Source organism: Rutilus rutilus (assembly GCF_951802725.1).
Source record: "Rutilus rutilus genome assembly, chromosome: 24".
In the NCBI taxonomy this organism is placed as follows: Eukaryota; Metazoa; Chordata; class Actinopteri; order Cypriniformes; family Leuciscidae; genus Rutilus; species Rutilus rutilus.
In genome coordinates this window covers 6,485,701-6,509,173 of record NC_140228.1, presented here as the reverse complement: position 1 = coordinate 6,509,173, position 23,473 = coordinate 6,485,701, and the positions used below count along the sequence as shown (strand labels likewise).

Below are 23,473 nucleotides of genomic sequence, written 5' to 3'. Positions count from 1 at the left end.
TTTACATTGTATCGGCAAACTTGATATTTAGAAACACACTGCAAATTCAGATACTAGCAACACTTCCGCGGATATGCCACAGCAAGATGTTTTCAGCTGGCAAAAAAAATGTTTGGTGGACAAGAAAATTATGGTAACACTTTACCTAAAGCCTTTTTAAATAATTCATTATGAAAGTATTTTTAATGCATTCTTAATGCCTTGTAATGCACCTTGTAATGCACTGTATGATCTCATGAATAGTTGTAACCACTATTATAATACATAATACATAAATACTTATCTATTCATTTTACACATTTAGAAAGTATAATGCATTAAAACACATGACAAACAACCAATTTCATATGTAACAAGGAATCTGCTAATATTATAATGCATTTTTAACTTTGGTTACAATTATTTATGAAAAGATATAATGCATTATGACGTGCATTATGAATACCTTTATAATGCACTACACATAAAGGCTTAAAGTAAAATGTTGTTACCAAATATCTCTTTTCACACTGTCTCTTGTTAATTCGTCCACTACTGCATACATGAACAGGGGAATAGCGATAATTACATTTTCAGCATTTTTGACATAATTAAATGTCTCGTTTCATAGCTAGTATTCTATGTATCCTATAAATACACACAATTAAAATATATTTTCACACTTTCTGCATAAAAATACAGCTCGATTAAAAATTATGCATAAAAATATTCTGCTCACAAGTGTTATTTACCTAATTTTTTCTTTTGTTTTCTTCACACATCATGTTTCATATTAAAAACCTGTTAGTTTTCATTCAAAAAGAGAAACCCCAGAGACATAAAAGCACCCATAGCTGCAGGGACACCCACACTCAATTATTAGTGTGACATAATATTCTTAAGTGCCTTAAGTGCCTTTTGTACATCTACTTCATGGTGGCCAGTAATAGTTTCACTGCTAAATCAGTCTCCCTTTACGTGTATTATTGTTAACATCCTGTTATACCTGATAAACGGAAAAATTCAAATCACATTATTATTTAGTTAAGCCTCGTTCAGACTGTCAGTCCAAATCTGATTTTTGTGCAATCTTGCAGATTTTTGCAAGTGTGAACAGCAATACGTTTCGAGGTACATTCATTCATATGTGGTTTGAAATCATAATGCGCTCTGATACGTAGCCTTAGTATTCTAGTTGGTCTATTAGAGGCATGTAAATATATTTTATCCTATATGAAATGATCTAATCAGCATAAATTCAGAATGAACCCACAGCATATAAGTGAAAAGAAACTGCGTAGTTCATTCAAGAATCTTTGTCAATGCATATTTAATAATTCCATAATGAAATACGAAGCACCAACACCATAGTGTTTTCATTATTATTATTTAAACTCTCTGCTTTAAAATGTTGTGTCTGTATATTTTGGCCTTTCCACTTGTCAGCACTGTAAAAAATAACAAACAAAACAAAAAACACCATCCTCAGGACCCAGTTGTGTTGTAAGACTCGTTCCTATGATGACCAAATTGATTGGTAAGCAGTTACTCACAAATAAAAAAAAGAGACCTGAATTTTCTGTTGAGTCTGGCATCCACATCATTGCAATTTCTTGCAAAGTCAGGTCAAACACTTTATACCAGAATGAAATTTATTCCGTAACTTCAGTTGCTAGGACACATGCTTGATTCTGTTGCCATGGCGATCAAGTGTCAGCCATTTTTAGTGTACCCTTGAGATTTGCAGTCAAAACATGCTCAGACATTGACTTTCCAGAGGTAAAAATACTGTAGTTAGTCTAGTAAGATTGCTAGGGATGCATTCATTCACACAGTTAACAAGAAACACTGCCAATATGATTCTCATATTGATGCTTTAGCAAAGTTGAAACACTCACAAGCTCTACAATACAACTGTACCAGATAAAGCTGCATGATTCTGGATAAATTGAGAATCACGTTTTTTTGTTTCAAATAGAGATCACGATTCTACCACAATTCTGAACAGAAAAACTAAACAAAATAACTATATAATTTAGAGGGTCTGACAAAAACCAAAAACCATTTTTTTTTTTTTTTTTTTTGCTGCAGTCTTTTTAAAATGTTTAATTAATTAATCTGAATGAATTATATTAAAATGAATGATTCAATGACTCACTCATAAAGACTTCACTTGTTTCATTGGCCCTGTCCCAAATGGCACACTTTCATATGCACTTTCGGTCTTGTGGACTTACAATGGCTGCCGCGAGCGCGTGTCCATGTCCGTTAAGTCCATGAGACTGTAGGGTGTCCCATTTGTCATTTTAGGTTTCAGAAGGATGCTCGCGAGCATCATGTGGTCATCATCATCTTCTTGTCATCATCTTTGTGGTCGATTTGCGCCCCCGATGACTACTTCCCAACAGTCAAAGCGGCGTTACGTCACGAAAGTGCGGAAGACCGCGAGTGCTTAGGATGCCATCTGGGACAGGGCCATTATTTCATTACAGGATGAATCAGCGTTTCTGGAATGAATCTCTTGAATGAATGATTCAATGACTCACTCATTAATATTTAATTATTTCATTACAGGATGAATCATGAACCTCTTGAAGAATGAATGTTTCAGTGACAAATACATTTTTTAACAGTCACTTGTCGCCACCTACTGGTGTAACGATGAAATTGATACGATCTTTATTTGAAGCGTCCATGTTATTTTCTAAAGGTGATTTAGTGTATTTTGATCGCTACTGTAGACATCAGTGTTTATATCCGAACTATAAACATTTATCCCAGTACTTCTGTGATAATATGAATATTTGTAACACAGAAATAGCGATACTGTGTGGTTTAAAAGCTGTTTCATATCAATACATACTGCTCTCTCTGGATTAGTGGCAGCGCAAAAGCAAATCTGAATGTTCTGCTGCGATTTTGTCAAATGTTTAATAGACACAAGTGTTAGAATCAAAATGGCGATCTTTTATTGATTAATCATGCAGCTCAAAAAATTTCAGCAGATTTTTTCTGACCACAAAGTGTTGAATCTTGTCTTGTATACATCACGTTTAAAAAAGCACAGCAGTGTTTGTAAATAGATAGAAACACCTCAGTCTATATACACAAGACTTATCTTCCTCTGAGCGCTCATTAATCTTCCACACATAAGCGCTCTGCCGTGTCCCCATTTCTGAGCCCGAAAGCTATTAAATTTGTGCTCTCTGCATTCATAGTAGTCCTGTATCCCACCCCAAACTGCATCACTATAATGCAGGACACATCGAATGTCATGTATTTGAACATACTGAGAAGAACATCCAGATTAGTGGACGATCAATATTTCTCATTAGCTGATAGACATTGATATATAGGATATAAAGTTACAGTCAGTCTGTCATTATCACAAATTAAATCCCAACAGGGGGATTAAGACCACTAAATAAACATAAATAAATACATGGAAATGAAATACTGATTTGATTTGACTTTGTTTCAATTGTTTTATAATCTTGCCTGTAAATTATATTAAAGCTTCTGTTAAGAAGAAATTGTCCATTACAAATGCATGAAATAATCTGCCAAGCAACAAGTAATATTAATACTGAAGTTATCTGAGGTCATTTTCACTATAATCCATAACTGAGACGCAAGATTGCTGGTTGCATTTCTAGAAACAAGAGTACGAGTTCGCAGTTTTGAAAGGTCCTCCCTCGAAATGAGTTAATAGTTTTACTAAGTAAAGTTTTACTCCAAAAAAAAAAAAAAATTAACTTATGATAATATTGATAAATCGGTTAATCATTCATCTAAATCTTCAAATAATGTTATCTATAGCTAGATTATTTTTGTGTGGCTTTTTACTTTCTGTAACTGCTCATGGTTACACTTTATTTCAATGGTCCACTTTAGACGTTCTACAAACTATAACTTTGCAATCACATGTCAACTAACTCTCATTAGAGTATTAGTAGACTGCAGAAGATTAGGGTTCGGCTTTGTAGAATAAGCTGACATGTAGTTGCAAAGTTACTTCTAGTCAGTAGAATGCCTGTTCATCAAAGTAAAATTATTAGCCGATATTAAAGGGTTAGTTCACCCAAAAATGAAAATTCTGTCAGTAATTACTCACCCTCATGTTGTTCCAACCCCGTAAGACCTTCGTTCATCTTCGGAACACAAATTAAGATATTTTTGATTAAATCTGAGAGCTGTCTCACCACGTATCACACACATGACCAGCGTCGGCCAATAGTGAGCCTACGTGGTGACGTGCAACACAAGACGCGCTGCGCAAAAACACTATGTGAAAAGACTCGAGGCCCAGAGAGAAGGGAATGAAAAGTGGAATAAAGTCATTATTTTTGTTTGTTTTTGCGCACAAAAAGTATTCTCGTCGCTTTATAAACTTAAGATTGAGCCACTGGAGTCACTTGGACAATATTAACGATGTCTTTAATACATTTTCTGGGCCAGCAAGTTATAGTGTCTTAGAAGCCTATGGAGGAGTGATCCAGCTATCAGATTTAATAAAAAAATATCTTAATTTGTGTTCCGAAGATGAACGAAGGTCTTACGGGGTTGGAACAACATGAGGGTGAGTAATTACTGACAGAATTTTCATTTTTGGGTGAACTATCCCTTTAAGCAGACAGTCTACTAATACTAATGACTGCTAGTTAATGTGTAGTTGCAAAGTTACTTAGTTAGTAGAATGTCTAAAGTCAAGTGGACCATCGAAATAAAGTGCTACCCAGCTCATAATCCTCCTTACAATCTTCACAATAAGTCATTATTGTCTTTGGAAAATTAACAGTATTTCAGAGTATGAAACTGTAAATCTGTTGTCTGTTAAATAACCGTTTCCTACAGTCTGCAGGCAGGGGAATTAAAGCACATCTAACATCTTTATTCCCCAGTGGAAAGTCAACAAATCCTTTTATTTGATCGTCGTGCTCCTGCCTGCCTCAACGACTTCACCAAACATTTATTTGGATAGAGTTTTGCTCAACAAATAATGCTGAAATAGATCTCTTACAAGATGTATTATCTACTTCATCTGAAATAACATTTAAAACAGTGGCATATAAAGCAATACCCACCTCTTCATTTGAAGTCTTGAAATCCATGTGCTAAGGTCAGAGAAACAGCCCTGCGAGAGCAAACATGAAGAAGATGCCATTAAAACAAGTTGCATTAGCAAAACCTAAATGTTTTTGACCTTCAGTGATAAATATTGTTTGCAATGAAAGTGGCACATGTGGCAAAGTAAAGAAAAATTCATTACAGATAAATGAAGATGCATTTGAAATTAATCACTGGTTGGTTCATGCAGTGCGAAGGAACTTCGTCTTGCATGAAAGCACACTTAGATGTGCAGAAATGTAATCAAAACTCTTCACAGCAAATTTGTTTTGACAAATTACGGCATCTGGACACGCAAAGTCAAGGAGAATGAGACTGCTTGCAATGCTTTTTGATATTGTGTGGAAAAAGCTATTTCTAAAAAGCCTAAAAGTGCTACATTTTTATTTTGTCACTCCTCTGCTAACATGTGGATTTCAGAACAGATTAACCAACCGGAAAGCAATAACCACGTCTGAATACGAATGCAAATGTGGCATTTCAAGTTGCTCGGAGGCCTACTAAATAATTCAGTGAGAGTTATTGTCAAACAATATATCAGCCTGTTTGGGATGGTCTATGAACATGTACTGCAATTTCTGGTTTGCTGTACACGGTCTGCTTGAATGCTTCATTGTGCAATAAGAATGGAGCATGCAAAAAAAAAAAAAAAACTATGGTCAGGGCTGGTGGTAACGTTATTAAACCAACAAGTTATAATAACATCTTTGTTTATGAAGCTGTAAGATGCATGTCGAACCACGGTGAATTGCATCTCTAAAGTTCAGCATAATGATTGAATTATGATCAGAATAACAATGGAGGTGGAGTCTGCTAAAAATGACTAAATGTAAATATGATAATCGTGATACAAAAAGATGAATATAACTAAATCATGTGTAGATCACATTTCATCATAAAAATATTAGTGCTGTCAAATCAATTAATCGCGATTAATCGCATCTAAGATACAAGTTTTTGTTTATATAATATAATACAGGCTTACTTTAAAAATTTATTCCGTTACAGTTACAAATTACTTCATAAAAAAAGTATTCAGTAACGTAATCCAAGTACTATAATATGAAAGTAATGATTACTTTTGGATTACTTCAAGGTCACGTATATAAATAAAGTCAAGCAAGAAGAAATATTATTAAAAACAAAAAACAAAACAAAAACTTTTATTTATTAAGAATTTGGTCCAGTGCACAATATTTGCAAAATATACACACAGGCCTGAATATATATTTATGTAAAGGGCTATACAGACATCTAGTGGCTAATGTATGGTATTACAGATTATTTTGTTTTATTTTTAACTAATTTTTAACAAAAAAATAAAAACACAACATTTAAAAATTTTACAAAATCTACATATTAGTTTATTTTAAAATAGGCCTACATGTTGACTAAAGCCGTGATCTTTCTTAATTTGACTGACTGAACTTGGGGCGTTGGCAGTGGGAGTTCCCCTACGACCTTACTACCTAGACAGCGAACTTCCCGTTACGTGATAAAAGATTAAGAAAGGACATTTTGGGTACTAAAAAAGCGACTCTCCTAATTTCTACAAAATAGCAGCGGAATTTCCATGAATTAAAAGCGATTTTACCCGCAGGCAGCATCGTTTCTACTATCAGCAGTGATTCAATCTGCGTCTGAGGAGATTGTAGAAAGCTGTTATTTGCACATGCACCAGCGCGTGGCACACGTGAGTCATTACTGGCAACAGAACCAGGAACAACTGTATAATCAAGCAGCGCTTAATATAGTGGTATTATGCCAAAATACTTATTTATTTAGTTTCAAATGAAACCATTGTAATCCTGAAAGTATTCCCCCTTTTTTCAAAATGTAACTATAATCTGATTACTAGGCCTACTTTTTTTGACGTAACTGTAACGGATTACAGTTACTGGATTTTTGTATCCTGATTACATAACGCCGTTACATGTATTCCGTTACTCCCCAACCCTGTATATTATATATATGTATGTGCACCCACTTATATACATAAGAAAACTTTTATGTTAGATGCGATTAATCGCAATTAATCGATTTGACAGCACTAAAAAAAAAAAAACTATATTTCCTTTGATTTAGGGGTGAAATACAACTCAGATGTATTGTTTGTGAGATTGTGAAGTTTTGTGACCCAGCAACACATTTTCTGGTACACAATGATACTTGTTTGAACAGGAAAAATAAATCACCGGAGGCATTTCCTGCTGAGTTATTCTAGTGCTAGTTTATAAACGTCTTAATAATTCATACAGCAAAAAGAATCACACAGCGGTTGCTGACCACATCGCTATTGTCATTTAGCATTAAAATGCTGCTTGTGCACTAGAACATCCTGAAGATTAATTCACAGAGGAATCACTCATGTTATTCCATCTCCCAGAGTAGCTCAAATTAAAATCATAACCAGCAGAGCACATTTAATCAGAACAATCGCATAATTTGCACTGTCTGAAACCACTCAGCGGGGTAAATATGGAGGGATTACAGCTATGTCTGGCTGTTTTCACCACATTTCGTCGGTAGCCTATTCCAAACGCAAGGACAAGCCGGCTATTTTTCCAGCACTTTAATCAGTGTGTTCTTTCTCTGAGAGCGCTTGAATGCTAAAACGCTGGGACATCCCTCCTTAAGTGGCCTGTGCCGTAAGACACCTTCATAAGAGAGATATATCGGCGAGCCCTTAAATCTCAATTCCCCATTATATTTCAAAAATGGACAAAAAGCCGTTTCAGTGACGAACCTTGTCCTCACATGGAGTGCACTTAAGAGGAAATAGCAATCTGAGGCTCATAACGGAGCGGATATGTGTCTCCAAAGCAGAGATGGTGAGTACCTCTGAGTGCCATCTGTCAAAATGAGTTACATGCCCATTTAAAACCTCCGAGCTGAAGGAGATTTCGCGGATCGCTCAGAATTTCCACCACGGATCGATTCCAGCTTAGAAAGCCCTGGCAGAATACACAAGGCCTTCAGAGAGCGCCTTTATGAATAATTCATTGGTGTGGCAAGAACGAGTGTTCCCTAATAAACATCTCTATGAGGTCTACAGGCCGTGGCATCTGCAGCTTCCTTCACACGGACAGAGAAAAGCCTATCGGTTTAACGCGTGGCTAATGAAATCGCCCTCATTGTCATCTATCAGAGATGTGGCGGAGATATAAATGCAGAAGGATGCTCAATAGTTTATTAGAATGTTGAGCATTTTAAAAATATTCCATTATGTTTTTATTGATTCGATGAAGCTGGAATCTGCTTTCATAGTGGCCTAAGGCAGTCACTGAGGCACTCGTTGGCTATAGAAACTAATAAACCAACATTACATGTCACAAACAATGATAAAAGACACAATATAACACTGACAAAATTAGTTTTATAAACTTTTAGAACCCTACAGAAACAATAAAAAAGTCACAAAACAGTCCTATTTCGCCCCCTCAAAAATGAGGATATTTTGTTTTGTGGCATTTTTTTATTCCAATGAAGCACATTCCTCCCTAAATTCTCGTTACCACGATGCATTCAGACATTTTGACTTTTTATTTTAGAATTCTCATACATTTTTAATGGTGATTCTCATTAGATTCGTATTACTCCGACAAAGAAAATGGTTTAAATGGTTTTAAAATTAAAATCAGCACATTTGCTCACAATGAGAATGGGAGCTTATGCTTAATTGTGATTTAATAATTTCACAAAACCAAAGTTCTTGTACAAATGATGGCTTTTCTATAAACCAACATCATGAGATACGCCTTCAAACATGATCACTTTTTATTTTATAAAACTATTACCATGTATCGCTGTTACAGTGCTGGTTTATTTAAAAAGAACGCCACGCGCTGCACAGCTAAAAATCGATATGAAGGTCATTCCTATACATACAGAGCTCATTAAATTGCATTTGCAGTGGCTTACGGCCCAAAATAGAAATGTTGTTGAGTGTTCTTCGACATGACACCATCATTTACTATGTGTTGTTTCTATGCTTTGCTGTCTCTTAGTATAATGCTTGGCATTCAGATTGTACACAGTTTCACACTGACTCACTCGCTTTGCCGTTCTGTGAAAATGAGATGTGATTTGCATGTTAACAGGCCGGTGCGGTATGGCAGGGTTTTTTTTTCATCAGCAACATTATTTTAATGTAGGCACCTCATCAGTTGGGCGTCTCAGAACAATTTCTTCTGGGAGGTGTCTCTAAAAATTCATGCCAGACAGAAGCTTTCTGCACTGTGATGAAACACAGCAATCCTCTAAGATATAGAGCATAATATGTTGTCTAAAAACATGACAGTAAATCTAATTTAGCTCAAATCTCAAAGTAAAGCAAGAAGCTGTGAAACTCTCTGACTCTTCCATCCAGATAGGGGTATTCTCTGCTTCTGTTGTTATTTTTATTTCATATGCATTCCATTTTTATTCCTGTGTCTCTGTTTCCTTTTTATGCACAGCACTTTGAATTACCATTGTGTATGAAATGTGCTATAAATAAACTTGCCTTGCCTAAAATGTTCTTAAAGGAACCATTCCAAACCCGTACGACTTTGTGGAACACCAAAGCAGATGCTGGCGTTGCTCTTTTCCACACAACAAATGGTTATAGATGCTGTCAAGCTTCAATAAGGACAAAAACAGCACCATAAAAGTACCATAAAGAAGCAACCATAGCACTCAAAACTCAGAGGAAAGAAAATCATACCAGTTTGGAAAGACACAAGGGTGAGCAAATGATGACAGAATGTCGGGTTTTTTCGATGAACTATTGCTTTAAGATCACCAGCTCAGCAAATGAGTCAATTTGTCAAGCTCCAGCGAGAGGCTTGGGTATTTTAGGCTCACCTCCAGGGAGAGATCTTCAGCAGAGCAAAGCATGGAGGTCAAGCCATGGGGAAGGAGGCAGGGGAGGCTTGTTGATGTTCAGGACTGATGTTTTTCTTTTCTTCCTTCCTTTATTCCAGTATGGGGTTTTGGCCCTCAGGCCCAGCCAGAGTCCTGCACCTGCTGGAGTACAACAAGTACCTTGTTAGGATGGCCAGCCGATTATTGTGGTTGATTAGTTTATCTAGATTCTTTCTATGTATTTTTGGTCTTTTTAACATCAGAGCCTGAATTAGTATGACGGCAGCGTGCTGTGCTTTCACTGTTAAGACAGTTAACAGTTGCACGGTAAAAGCTTTTCTAAAATATCTCCTGCTGCTACAACCATAGAGAAAGTCATTTTTTAAATGTTTTTACATTTGTTAAAGAGTCATATTTTTTAAAAGCGCTGTGCTTTTAAGTAAAAAAAAAAAAAAAAAAAAGTTTCAATTCGAAGTGCACAGTCCATGACCGTAGCCAGCTATGAGGTCACCGGAGCCTCTGTATTTTTCCGGGGTGTATATAATAAAGGTTGTGAAATAAATGCCTAATATAGTAATAACTTCTCATCTGAGCTGCCTCATTGGTCTGTCACTGCTCGTCAATGTCAAAATATGTGAGATGTTCGAAGTAGGCGGGCTTAATGTTCACAGAAACTGCTGAGCGTGAATTCCAGCGCGGTGTTTCAGTTGTTAACGGTAATAAAGTGCGAGATAACATGTATGAACTGTAGCTAAACTAAACATTTCATATTTGACAGCTGTTTTAGGATAGAAATGTTAAACGACCAACAAAAAGAATCAGGCAAACTAATAAATTGTCTAATTTCGCCATTTTGAATTGAAAATAGGCCTAATTTACATGGTTCGTGTAATGTATAGTAACTCTCAGGGCCCTGTTTTAACGATCTGAAACGCAAGTACCAAACGCGAAACGCAAGTAACTTTGTGGGCGGATCTCGGGCGCTGTTGCTATTATACCGGCGGGATAAATGACTCTTGCGTCCGACGCAAATCTAAAATGGGTTGGTCTGAAGCACCAATCACAGGGTCATCTCACATTCCCTTTAAAAGCAGGCGCGCTTGTTCCATGGCGGTTTGCTATTATAACGGTGGATTTGCCAGGCGCACGCCAGGAGCGGTTCACAGCCGAGGAGACCGACGTTCACGTCAGGGCCGTAAAACACAGAGAAGTGACATTGTATGGGGATGGGAGAAACCCACCCAAATTAGCTTCGGTTAAACAGGCGTATAATAATTTGGGTAAATGTGTAAGCTAGATTTATGCCTATTTTTTCACATCTTCATGGACACCACAATGATTTCCCTCGTGTGGTAATATTGTTCCTTGCAATTATGTATGGTTTGCAAAAATGGTAACTGCTGCCTGCGTCTGTGTAGATGAGAGAAGCAAAGTGTATGAATGTTGTGCACACGCTACATTACGCTAGACTAGGTTTTCTCTGGTCTGTGGCGGAATTGTTTTCTGAAACTGCAAAATAGCACCAGGAAACGTTTGCGCCGGAACACGCCTCCTCTTTTCGCCGAAACGCCCCCGGGAGCACAAGTTCATTCCCTAATTTACCAACGTGCATCTGTGGAGGGAAAAGTCCGCTGTGCGTCAGGTGCAAAATAGGAATGATACATGCGTTGGAGTACAAAGTCAATTTGCTGGGTGCAAGATAGGGCCCTCAATGTGAGAGTGCAAGAAACATTAACAAAGCCATTTTCATCATATTAGGCATAAGATAAATAATGAATGTGTACATATTGTAAATGAATTTAAACTATGTACCTAGCTTTCCTGGTAGCCTTCAGTAAAATCCCTTAACTGAGAAAAAATTTCACAAAACATAAATATCAGTTAACCCTATACTTTCTTCACTGACAGACGAAAATGAAAAGACCATCAGTCAAAGCTCAGCTTTAGGAGGGGAAGAGACAGGGCAAGATAAGCAGAAAGAGTGATGGAGATGAAGAGAGAGCAGGAATTGACAAATAATCTACTGCCCACTGACATGGTTTTAAAGCTTGTTGTCCAATTTTTTGGCCTTTAAACATCTTAAAATGAACATAATAGTATAACAGAGAAATCAAAAATTACTCTTTAAAAGCAGTTGTTCACCCAAAGAACTTCTCATTTGCATGTCGTTTCATTCTTACTTGAAACATTAAATGAGATGAGACGATAACAGAATGTTTTATTACATTTGCAGTATAGGCTGATTATAAGTGCAGGGGGTGGATTGGAATCCACTGCTGCTTCAATGTATATGTAATGAGTGATTATAATCAAGGTATTAATCAATATTTTTCCTTCTAAATATCAAATGAGTTGAATGACTTCTCTGGAGATTTTACTTGTAATAGAAGTTACTAGGGGTGGTTAATCTGTCTGATTTCCCGATTCGATTCGATTACGATTATTGAAGTCCCGATTCGATTACAGTCGATTTTCGATTATTAACGATTCTCGATTAGCGATTATTGATTTTCCAGTTCACAACAGTAAACGAAAATACACTACAAAGTGATTGCAGTATTAAAAAAAGTCAGTTTCTGTGTCGTGTAGTTATAACTTCAGAATTATTTGTATGTAGCTTATGTTCTGTAGAACACAGAAATGAATACATCACATTGTGTTGTGACTCATCAAGTTGAACTAAACAATAACAAATAAATGAAAGGCTTATTTCCTTTAGGAAGTAGATCAGAACCAACATACTGTAGAAACTGGACAATTTTCTTCTAGAAAGACAAGGTGTTCAGCTAAAGATATTAAATAGCAGTCCCAAACTAGCTTTTGTTAATACAATGTTGGTATGAGCCACCACAGTATTTTACAAATATAAAAAATAACACAAAGTGAAAATAAAGTGGCATTTTGGGGTTAATATTGAAACGACAGTTACCATGGTGAATACACAATACTAACAAGAACTGTTAATGAAACATGGAAACTGCTCCTGGTGAATAGAATGAAAATCATACCTGCATGCAAATCCTTCTTAGCTAACACACGACGTACCAGTAACGTGATTTATTGGTATTTTACTTTTATTTCATGACTTACTAATTTACAACGTAACAACGTTGCATGCTCGTAGTTTCCTTTGCACTATACAGTGAAGCGATACACGGCGCGCCCCTCCGCATTTGCGCGTGCAATTGAAGAGTGTGCGCTACGAGTAGGCTACAGTAGCCTATAACGGCTGACAGGACAGGAACGTCCGTTTTTCTGAGGTGAAATACTTTTTATTTCAGCGTACACATACGTCACTGCCTGGTAGTTCCTATATTGTGCTGGGTTTTCTGAAGTAGTTGTGATTCGCCTCTCATAACATAACATGCTCTAAATGCACGCAGAGTGGTTTTTTTTTTTATATATATATATATATATAAAAAAAATCGATTTTTGAAAATTTAATAATCGATTCATTCTCGTCCATAACATACTCGCGATTAATCAATAATCGATTTTTTTCACCACCCCTAGAAGTTACCAGTGTGATTACTGAAATGTTCTTTTCATGTATTCTTTAATGTCTGTATTTGATATCTGAATGCAGTAGCAGTGCTTGCTTATTCAGCCCGGCTTCCAGAAATGAAATAGGGACTTGTTTTGTGTTTGAGAAAGGTCTTCAACATGTTAAAACATACAGTATAGGGGTCATTGAAGCCAATAATTTAAGGGACCGTTTCTTTGTTAAAGCTTTACTTTCCAGTTAGTCTAAAGTGTAGCTCTCCTTGAGAGAAAGAACGCATTATCTTTGATGTTTTGAGAGGACTCTCCTGTTTATAGTTAGAGCCTGGCCAAATCCAGCCTGGGAAAAGCTGTGTGTCGGTGTGTGTGTTAGTCTTCTTGGTTGCAGCTTAAGGAACCACTGGCATTATTGGAGATTGACTGAGTTGTTGTTCTGGACAGCAACCCAAATCTGAGAACTGGAAGGTAACGACGTGCCTAACTTCAGGGTCCGAGTGTCAGCTGCCTAATCGATGGAGATATGCTTCCGTCTATCTGTATATGTGTGGAAAATTACTACGTTTATCTATTTCTTAGCCAATCAGACACTGCAACCTGAAGCAAGGACGTAGCTTAGACCTTGGTGTAGGGTATAACTGCTGTGATCTTTGTAACTGTAAGCGGGGCGGCCGACGAACTTGTCTTGAAGCTGACTTCTGCTGAACTGCAAACTATCTTCAGTAAAGCTTTTCTTCAATTTATTATAATTCTGACTCTGGGTCTTCTTTCAAACATCTGGTCCTTGGGTCCTAAACTGTTAACCCCTAACATAAGTACCTTAGAAATTCTGTTATTATGAATAACTTTTGTGTTACATGGGAGGATTTTTGGCTATTGAAAAGAGTTTCAAAAGACATGAGGGGGAATAAATGATGGCGAAAGTATATTTTCTTTTTTGTGTGAACTATTTCAAACAGCAGTTCTATGAGATATTTTGGCCTCTACATGTGAAAATAAAACACATATAGTAAATAATGCATTGCTGCTTTCTAGAGAATGCATCAATCCCCCAATTGTTATGGTTTTATCTTTTCCTCAGGACTTTGAAAAGAAATATTGAATCCTGGTAAATTGCATTTAGTGGCCAACATTGAGAGCGAAGCAATCTAAAACAATTTACATCACTTCCATTGTGAGCCTCATCTATTTCTTACTTGTTCCCTGAGAGAGAGATTTTGAATGCACAAAGCACATAGTCAATACAGTCAAATTAAAAACGGCGGGCTTCCAACTACACAACTAGCCCTTTAGATTCATAATGTTAGTGCATGATTGCTTCCAAACTATTCAGCTCCTAAACAGTGTGCTAGTTTAAGAGCATTATCTGCAGGAACAGCACATGCATTAAACTATTACATCTGAAAAGCAGTCCGGTTAAGTAGCTGTGGATCAGCTCCAAAAAAAGTAACAAGACGTATGTTTTTGTAAATTGCCTCCTGCCTCGACTCAGAATTGGAGATTGTGGAGGCTTATTTCAGTATAACATAATGCAATGTGATCTCCCATCCTGAGGCTTATTCATCCATGGCCATTCTGTGTGCTTTCTATGCTGAGCACTACTTCACACATTTAATTTCCCTACCCCATGAATTCCTTTCTGAAATGTCTCAAATAAAACCATTAAAACTGCATCATGCATGGCTGACTCATTTAATTTAGCTTCATATGTGCGTGTGTCATTACAGCAGCTGGGACATGTAATAACTGTAAATGTGGGCAATAGAAACATCTCGCCGTGTCCTCATCCATTAGTGAACTATTTTGTCCGGCTAACCTTCTGCGCTTTTCTCTGGCTGACATCTTTAACCTTTCCTTTGATAAAACACCACAATTGTAACTACAGCTGGGTTTTTGCTTTATTGCCGACTCCGTCGGTCAAAGTGGATGGGGAACTCAACAAGTGTACTTATCACCATCATAATGGCCAGACCTTCGGGCCGCCACAAAGGCTATTCATTTCTGCCAGACCCTGGTGCAACAGCAGCTCAAAGTGCTTAATTTTTTAAGATCCAGACTAAATTACCGAAAAAAGTACCAGCATTAACAGTGGAACTGTATTTGATAAATGCAACCGCACATAAAAACACACTGGCTGCGTTTGAAAGCTTAGGCCTGTCAGGCAATGACTTTGCAGGCAGTGTTTGCGCTCGAAGGTACATCACAAAACAGATTTCAGACAGCCTTCTGAGGCAGCATAATGGTTTAAAGGGATACTCCACTTTTTTCGGAAATATGCTCATTTTACAACTCCCCCAGAGTTAAACAGATGAGTTTTACCGTTTTAGAATCCATTCAGCCGAACTCCGGGTCTGACGGTACCACTTTTAGCATAGCTTAGCATAGATCATTGATTCAGACGAGTCCAGTAGCATTTCTTTCAAAATGACCAAAGAGTTTCAATATTTTTCCTATTTAAAACTTGACTCTTCTGTAGTTAAACCGTGTACTAAGATCGACGGAAAATGAAAAGTTGCGATTTTCTAAGCCTATATGGCTAGGAACTACTCTCATTCCGGCGTAATAATCAAGAAACTTTGCTGCCGTACCATGAGTGCAGCAGGCGTAGTGATATGACGCAGTGCCTGAAAATAGGTCTAATAGGTTAGACAAACTTAGTCCCGGTCACGTTGGAAGAAGTTACCGAGCTGGGGACTATTTTTAGGCGCTGCGTCACGGAATGAGACACACAGGATTGTGGGATATAGGCAGCGAAGGACACATCAATGCTGCCTTCAAAAATCGATCAGTGGTGCATTTCGAGCGATTTAGTCCAAATTTTCATGTTTTATTCACGTTTTTATTCACGTTTAAACATCGACCTGCTTGACATGCGAGAACAAACCTCTTGCTGAAGCTCAAACGTGCTGTATAACACGAGAATGAACCTCATTGGTTCTTGTTGAAGCTCAAACGTGATGCGTAACAGGAGAATGAACCTCATTGGTTCTCGCACGTCAAGCGGACATGCTTGAGCTTCTGTTTACCCAGAGCCATATAGAGAGAGAGTTGCGACAACGGAAGTTCAAAATTCTTAGTTGTCACGTGATTCGCGTAGACCTCAGATAGTTCCAGGAAGTGCTTCGGAATCAACTAGCATGCTTTAAAACACAAGTTTATTTGATTCAGATAATCTGATAATATACAATCTTATTCTTTAAACGTCTTATCTTTTAAAACTGCATCACAAACGGTCTGTTCTACCGCGCTGCTGTTACTTCCGGGAACTATTGAAAGGCTCTACGAGCCGCCATTGCTGTAAAAAAAGCGTTCCATTGTAGTCAATGGAGTTGTCGCAACTCTCTCTCTCTATGGCTCTGTGTTTACCACAACTGATGTGTGAGTTGATGAATGTTTATATGTGAATAAAAGCCTACATTTATTCTGTTCATCATATAAAGCGATCGAGTCTCTTCAGAAAATTTGGACTAAACCGCTCAATTCATATGGATTTGTTTTACGATCTCTTTATTAACTTTTTGAAGCGTCAAAGTGGTAGTTGCGTAGCTTTCAATGGAGGGACAGAAAGCTCTCAGATTTGATGAAAAAGATCTTCATTTGTGTTCATTTGATGAACGACATGAAGGTGAGTAATTAATGAGATTTTTGGGTGAACAATCCCTTTAAGTCTTTTAGTTTGTCAAGAGATTTAAAGCAGCATCTATGAAGAGTGTGCATGTGCCTACGTGCTCTAGTACATAAGAACGAGCCTATGATTGAATCTGGAAATAAAGTAAAATAACTGAGGAATATGAGAATTAGTCCTCAGATGACATGTCCGTAATTTTAGCAAATAATATGGCATTAATTAGATCTCAAATAGATTAAAATAATGTATTACTCCACCACCTGTGTGACATTATCAATGTGGTTGAACAACACATTTGCAACAATACGGTTTCTGGAAACAGTGAGACTAGCTAGTTGATTTCATCAATGATGCATCTGACAGTTAAACAGAGAGTTAAGTTTACTGTTTACTTTCACTTGAGACATAACCGGTTGTGAGTATAGGCTACATAAATACTCCACATGATGGCCATTTTGACAAAACTGTGTGTGTATTATTCGACTATTCAAGCGCAATAAGACGTGAAAGAGAACTGAATTTGCAATCGCAGAAACAGACAAATCTCTAACGATAGACATTTTATACCAACGGTAACGATATCGTCATACCACCCAGCCCTAGCAAGTCGCGCCCCAGATGAAGGTCTCTCAGGACAGGCTACTATTGGATTCAGACATGCCTTGTTACCTTCCTACCTCCGTATGCCACCTGCGGAGGCAGCTTTTTTTTTTTTTTTTTTTACCTTTCAGATACAGCTACTATCATTGCTGAATGCAACCATATGCAGTTAATATTTCCTTAAGGAATGAATTTAATATTCCCACGAACACCCGCACACACATACACTCAAACAAGAAGTCAAACGGCTTGCTCGCCACGCTGCTGTCTGTGATGCTGATGCCCTATGAAGGTCGATGTTTTTCGCCCGGGTTTCTCTCAAGCAGGTGAGTGAACACGCTCCCATGAGATGTAAGCCAGAAAACCACATTTTATCAGTGTTTTTCACAGCCAAGACACGGAGAGAGCAAACACGCTCACACTGCTCTGGGCGCCGGGCATTTCCACTGCCTAGAAGCGAGGCAAAAGCACACTGTTGTGTCACGGTACAAACTGATTTTCAACCGTAGTGTTTGTTCAAATAACATGGTTGTTTTCTATACGATATTATGCATAAAATGAGCTTATATTGGCTAAATTATATTGCTAGATGTATTCACATTGCTTTATTTCAGCATGCAATAAAGGATTCAAAGCTTATATTAGCTATTAGAGAGTCTCACAGCAATGCAAGTAATGCATTTTTTTTTACCCTGCAAAAAATGGGGGTTATTGTTTAAAACTATCAAGTACATAAATATAATATGCAAAATGTTCGTTATGTTTTGTGTATAATATGTGTATAATCAATCAGATGAAGTTATTTAGATGCAATTCTCTTTGCATCTTCATCGTCGTGCATTCTAGAAGCCACATGTTACATAAATAAGTCTGCAATTAAATGTCAATTAATATGATCTCTATAATATAATGTAATATAATAAAAAAAGATATATATTTTAATTATCTTATATAATAATATGAACAGACCTTATTCTGAAATTTAATGCAAGGTTCCAAGGTAACACAAAGTATAGTCTTATGAATTCACATTACATTTAAAAAAAATGAAAATATACAATTTTGCTAGATTTATTATCTTTGGAATCACATCATCACAGTCTGCGAAAAGGGTCCATCATTAGTAATAATAAATAATATTTAATAATATAATGTAAACATTTAAGACAAAATTACTTGAGCTACAAAAATCCACAATCATTTTATAGTGCTATACTCGTATCTTACTGTATCATGGATTGTCTTATTTGTTTCTTTCATGGGGAAAATTTTAGGAGAAACATCTGAAACAATGTTGAAGCATTAACTGAGATCTCAATATGTCTCTTGCTATGAAAGAGCTCTAAAACTTACAATAATCCATTAACTCCTTGGTCTATGAATCCAATACAACATGATTCCACAACAGTAAGGAATTGCAGAAGAAATAAACACATTTGAGGATCTCGCCTCAAACTTTACAGCTTGAAACAATGTCCAGATAGAAATGTCACACGGACTCAGATTTGTTAGGCCCGATCAAGTGTTTCCCAGCTTTCTGGACACTGTTGCACTGTTGAACACGCTTAGGGCGAGCAATGCAAAGGTCATTCAGAGAGTCTGGGCATGACGTTACGCTTGATTAAAGTTTCATCCTAGCTTCATCCTTTCACATTATCCTGCTCTGACATCTCATTGCCAAAAGCAACCTTGTTCTGCCTGCTGGGCGGGTCTCTGTTTAGCCCTCATTAGTTAATATACCAGCGAGACCCGCTGACCTACATCACCACAACAAACCACATCTACTGAATGGCAACAATGCGAATGAAGCTCGATAAAATAGCGAATGGTAGATTTATAGACTCAAGTCCTGACCTCTCTCTCCGTGACGGATGACTTTTGGCGAGGCAGCGTTTGAAGGTACAGAAGAGGTGCCAGAAGAAACATAATGGACACATGAGACTCATTACACCAAACAAAGATGGGCAACTAATTACTGCCGCTGTCAAGTAGCAGACCGAGCCGTATCGTTATTCAAGACCAAGACAAAGTTTGGTGTGTTTATGAGTTAACAACAGTCTCTCTGCTCAATTGTCAGCGAGACCAGCCCATTAAAAACAGAATAAATTAGCTGTGTCGACAAGAGACTAACTGGCACATATTAGTAAACATGATGAGCGTCGCTGAGGCGGATAACTCGCATTTCCGATGACAATCGAGATGAATATTTATATGCATAGACCTAATTTTGTTATGGATGCAAGTATGCAACAACTGACACAGAATTGAGGATTTGAAATCTTATAGAAAAATGTACCGTGTTTTTGAACGTGCATATGGTAGTGACATTGTGATATTTTAATATGCAATCATTGCACAAGGAATCGTATGTTAACAAACACAGACACGCCTTTGTTAATGATCACTTACTGATCTTATCAATGATAAAACGTTCATCAATATAAAAGATAAAAATAAGAGACAACAGTCCAAAATGCACTGTGACTTTTCAATGTTTGTTAACTCAGAGCTCAAAGCGAGCCTCGGGTTCGAGTCTCCTCCAAGGACAGCAAGCCAAGTTAGTTTACTATTAACCTTTAAGGTTGAATGGGCAGGCGAACAAGTAAACTTAACCAACATGTCCAAAAGCAGTGTTATTTTAGTATTATTGATACACTAGTTTTAAGTCATATTTTTGTTAAATTAGCTGTCATTTTTCATATTAAATTTAGTTTAATTATTAGTAATTTTGTTATGTGCTTTTGTCAATTTGTTTATTTTTTGGTGATTTTTGCCTTTTATTGTGACAGGACAGTGTAGAGTTGACAGGAAGCGAGGTGGGAGAGAGACGGGGGACGGGATCGGGAAAGGTCCACGAGCTGGGACTCGAACTCAGGCCGCCCGAGCGCAACGGCGCTACATGCTGACCACGAGGCCATCGGCGCCGACGCTTCTGTCATTTTTATTAGTTTGTTTTAAATATTACTAGGCTGTTTAGGTTTTAATATGTAGATTTTATTCATATTTAATTTTTTCTTATATTATTTTATATTATTTAAATTACTATAAATGTTTTTAATAGTTTTAGTTAATGATAATAGTCATGTTCCAAATACTTTAAAGCGGGGCTCAGTAACTTCGGGATTTCTTCGCTGTATTCTCGCTTTTTGCTCGCAGGTTTCTCTCTAGAGCTCCCCCCACAGCTTCGGATAAGATATTTGACAACACTGTTGTAAAAACTCGTTGGCGATTCTCAGACACCAGAGGCTAGTAGATCAACGACATCAAAGCAGATGGGATATTCTTTAAAACGTCTTCTTCATTCGGGTTCGGACAGCGTGAGGGAGCGCAATAATGACGGCATTTTAGCAGATTTATTTTGGCCGTAAAGCAATTGTTTACATCGCGAGACCTGATATCACGCGATACTTCCTGACGCGGCGGCCGGCGGCCCGTCGCCCCAAAGTTGCAAGTGCGTATTTTCCGCTCACGGGCACCAGGGGGGTGCGATACGACCACCATTCAACCCGAAATAAGTAATATAACCATTCCAATGACTCCGAAGCTGTTCAGTTAAGGTAAAAAAAAGTTACTTAGTTCACCTTTAAATAATTCAGGAACAAAACAAATAGTCATCAAATCATTCAAGCAACTGATTCGATCAAATCTGCTGATTCATTCAGTCAATATAGATCTGGTTTACTATCTCAAATGGTGTAAGCCACTGTAAATTATTTATGTAAAATTATACTATTTTACATACTTCCAACTTTTTGTTTATTGCATTTTTTAAAGCAAATAACACTTCTAAATGTCATGCAATACATTACTGTACCCTGGTATTTCTTTATAAAGGTAGCAAACACACTGGTGTGTTATACAGAATACTGATCGAGCCATTTGTGGTCTGTATTGTGATTCTCAAGGAACAATAACTTGTCAATAATACACTATAAACTCCAACTAGCAGTCATTGTGCATGTGACAGGTTCCATGGCAATGAAGACATTTACAGATAGAAATGAGTTCACATTTCAGGTCAAGCTCACAGAGGCTGAAAAAACTAAATGACGCTTGTTGCTAAAAACTGCTGCGCTGCCCTTGAATGCTGTACTTAACCCTCAGCCGCTCGAGAGACGCTGAACTTAGCATCCAAGCAGTTGTGAATGAGAAAGCAAAGAGAATTTATTATTCATGAACCATTACTTTATATTCTGACCACCTGGTCACTCAATCTGAATGCACTGAAACCCCGCACGCACGATGCTGAGCTTAATGACGATGGAAACCTTGAACGGCACCTCATTCTAACACCAATCACGTCTCTAAAGGTGCTGCATCATTTTGAGGCATTCCAAGGGGCGGCACTGTGTTTGTGGAGACACCTATTCTCAAGCCAACAGAATTTAAAGATCAGAAATCAGTTAAGCAACCACAGAGCATGACAAAACGGGGTCTATTCTAGCAACCAAACAGTTTGAACATGAAGCATCAGCCAAGAAACAAGGATCATCTGGCGACAAAAGGCTGAGCTTAATATTGTGTGCACTTGACAAGACTGAATTAGCATGACTGCTTGAAGCTATTGTTCCTTTTGACTTTGACTATCCTTGCATGCATGCAAACACATTACACGTTCTGAAAAAACCCATATGGTCCATGACAATCTGCATCCGAATAAAGAAACACACATTGTAACGCACTTTACGGCTCAGTGAAAGTGTAGACGCATGCAGAGTTTGATGAATATTTCAGTAAAAAAAATTCTCTCAAGAAAGATGTTGCATTTTTCTCCATCATATTCCAACATTATTCTAGAAGAGAGCAGGGTAAGATGTGTCACTTTTTACTTAAGAAGAAATTCGATAAAATGAATACATCTTATTATATTTCAAGATGTATTCTATCAACTGATTGAAGAAAGCATCTTTAGTAAAGGACCATAGAAATGCAGCTTTTATATATAAGAAACAAAAAAGTATTTTTTACCGGAGTAAGCCATGTAATATTAAATATGAACTGAAATTCACATTTTTCATTTTAACTGAAGATATACTGTATATTTGGAGAAAATTTGCATACTCCAATTTTAATGTCTTATTTTAATGCATATTATTCACAGACAGATTTTTAAAAATTATATTCAAATATTCTATTTTTTTTTAATATATACAGACTATATTATTGTAGCGAAACGATTGTCGATATTTTGCATCAGTGTTTGTATTCATATTTCATCACTATTAGTTGAGCTACCGACACAACTTACCCCACAGCTACCACTTTAGGAAAATGATTTATTCATGGCTTTAGTGAATCAAAATATGTGTGTTTTAAACAGTGCCAATTCATCAGCATGTATCGTACATATTTTCTGTGAAATAAAATGCACTTTAACTAAATGGCAGAAAATTTACTGGCACGCAAAAAAAAGCATAAAAACAAAATATATGTCCATTTATTTAAAAAAAAATACGCACAGTTTGTCTGATTAATGGGGTGACACAGCTTACCCACAGACACGTTTTACCCAAATTTTCCTTACACCACATGGCCAAAAGTTAATGCACATTCAAACACCAGACCTAAATGTGCTTACTGGACATTAAAGCTCAAAATCATGGATATTAATAGTGAGCTGATCCTCTCATTGCTGTTATTACACTCTTCAGAGAAGGCTTTCCACTAGATGTTAGAACACGGATGAAGGGATTTGTGGTTGGCGTTTCAAGTCATTCCAGAGGTTTTCAGGTCTCAGTATTATTGATCACAATTTATGTTTGGGAATGGCTGTTCATTATTTTTTACATACAGTGT

At 37.1% G+C, this 23,473-nt stretch overlaps 1 protein-coding gene across 2 annotated transcripts in view; it reads right to left on the bottom strand.

Moving 5' to 3' along the window:
- Window positions 1–23,473, bottom strand: part of sntg1 (syntrophin, gamma 1) — a 62,414-nt gene that overhangs the window by 22,027 nt on the left and 16,914 nt on the right. Inside the window, exons 2-3 of one of the 2 annotated variants that reach the window (XM_084398996.1) lie at window positions 9,952–10,113; window positions 5,064–5,113 (exon numbers count right to left, since the gene is read on the bottom strand). In XM_084398996.1, the coding sequence (XP_084255122.1) occupies window positions 5,064–5,090 (27 nt within the window). In that variant the 5' untranslated portion in view covers window positions 5,091–5,113; window positions 9,952–10,113. Of the gene's footprint in view, window positions 1–5,063; window positions 5,114–9,951; window positions 10,114–23,473 lie in introns of those variants that run through there. The other variant, XM_084398997.1, reaches the window with a different exon arrangement.